Source organism: Egretta garzetta, unplaced genomic scaffold, assembly GCF_000687185.1.
Source record: "Egretta garzetta isolate BGI_Z169 unplaced genomic scaffold, ASM68718v1 scaffold944, whole genome shotgun sequence".
Lineage (NCBI taxonomy): Eukaryota > Metazoa > Chordata > Aves > Pelecaniformes > Ardeidae > Egretta > Egretta garzetta.
Window position 1 is genome coordinate 162,179 of NW_009259332.1, and position 358 is coordinate 162,536.

General features: G+C 57.3%; 1 protein-coding gene across 1 annotated transcript in view; it reads left to right on the forward strand.

Moving 5' to 3' along the window:
* The window catches only part of LOC104124459 (zinc finger protein 385B-like), a gene marked incomplete at its 3' end in the record, with an annotated part of 114,791 nt that extends 114,657 nt beyond the window's left edge, over positions 1-134 (forward strand). The window contains exon 8 of the mRNA XM_035892363.1: positions 3-134. Coding sequence (XP_035748256.1) covers positions 3-134 — 132 coding nt within the window. The remainder of the gene's footprint in view (positions 1-2) is intronic.
* Positions 135-358: the final 224 nt, after the last annotated feature.

Sequence of the window (358 nt, forward strand, 5' to 3'; positions counted from 1 at the left end):
AGCCGAGTCGGGCAGCAGCGTCAGTTCGGCCCCCGAGAGCGAGAAGGAGGGGAAGAAGAGCAAACAGCACCTGTACTGTCCCACCTGCAAAGTGACCGTCAACTCCCTGTCCCAGCTGGAGGCTCACAACACCGGTAAGGGCATCGCCCGCGCCGGGGGACGGGGGGACGGACCCCTCGCAGCTCTGTCCTAGGCTCCGTGCAAAGCCCTGGGATGCCCCATCACCAAACGGCATTTGCAGGGAAACAGCAAGCGTTAATGAATGTTGCTTTAATTAAAAAGGGTTCATTCAGGTGGCTTGCAAAGATAAGTGGTGGTGTTTTACCTGTGCTGCCGCTTATGGAGTGGATTTCAGCAA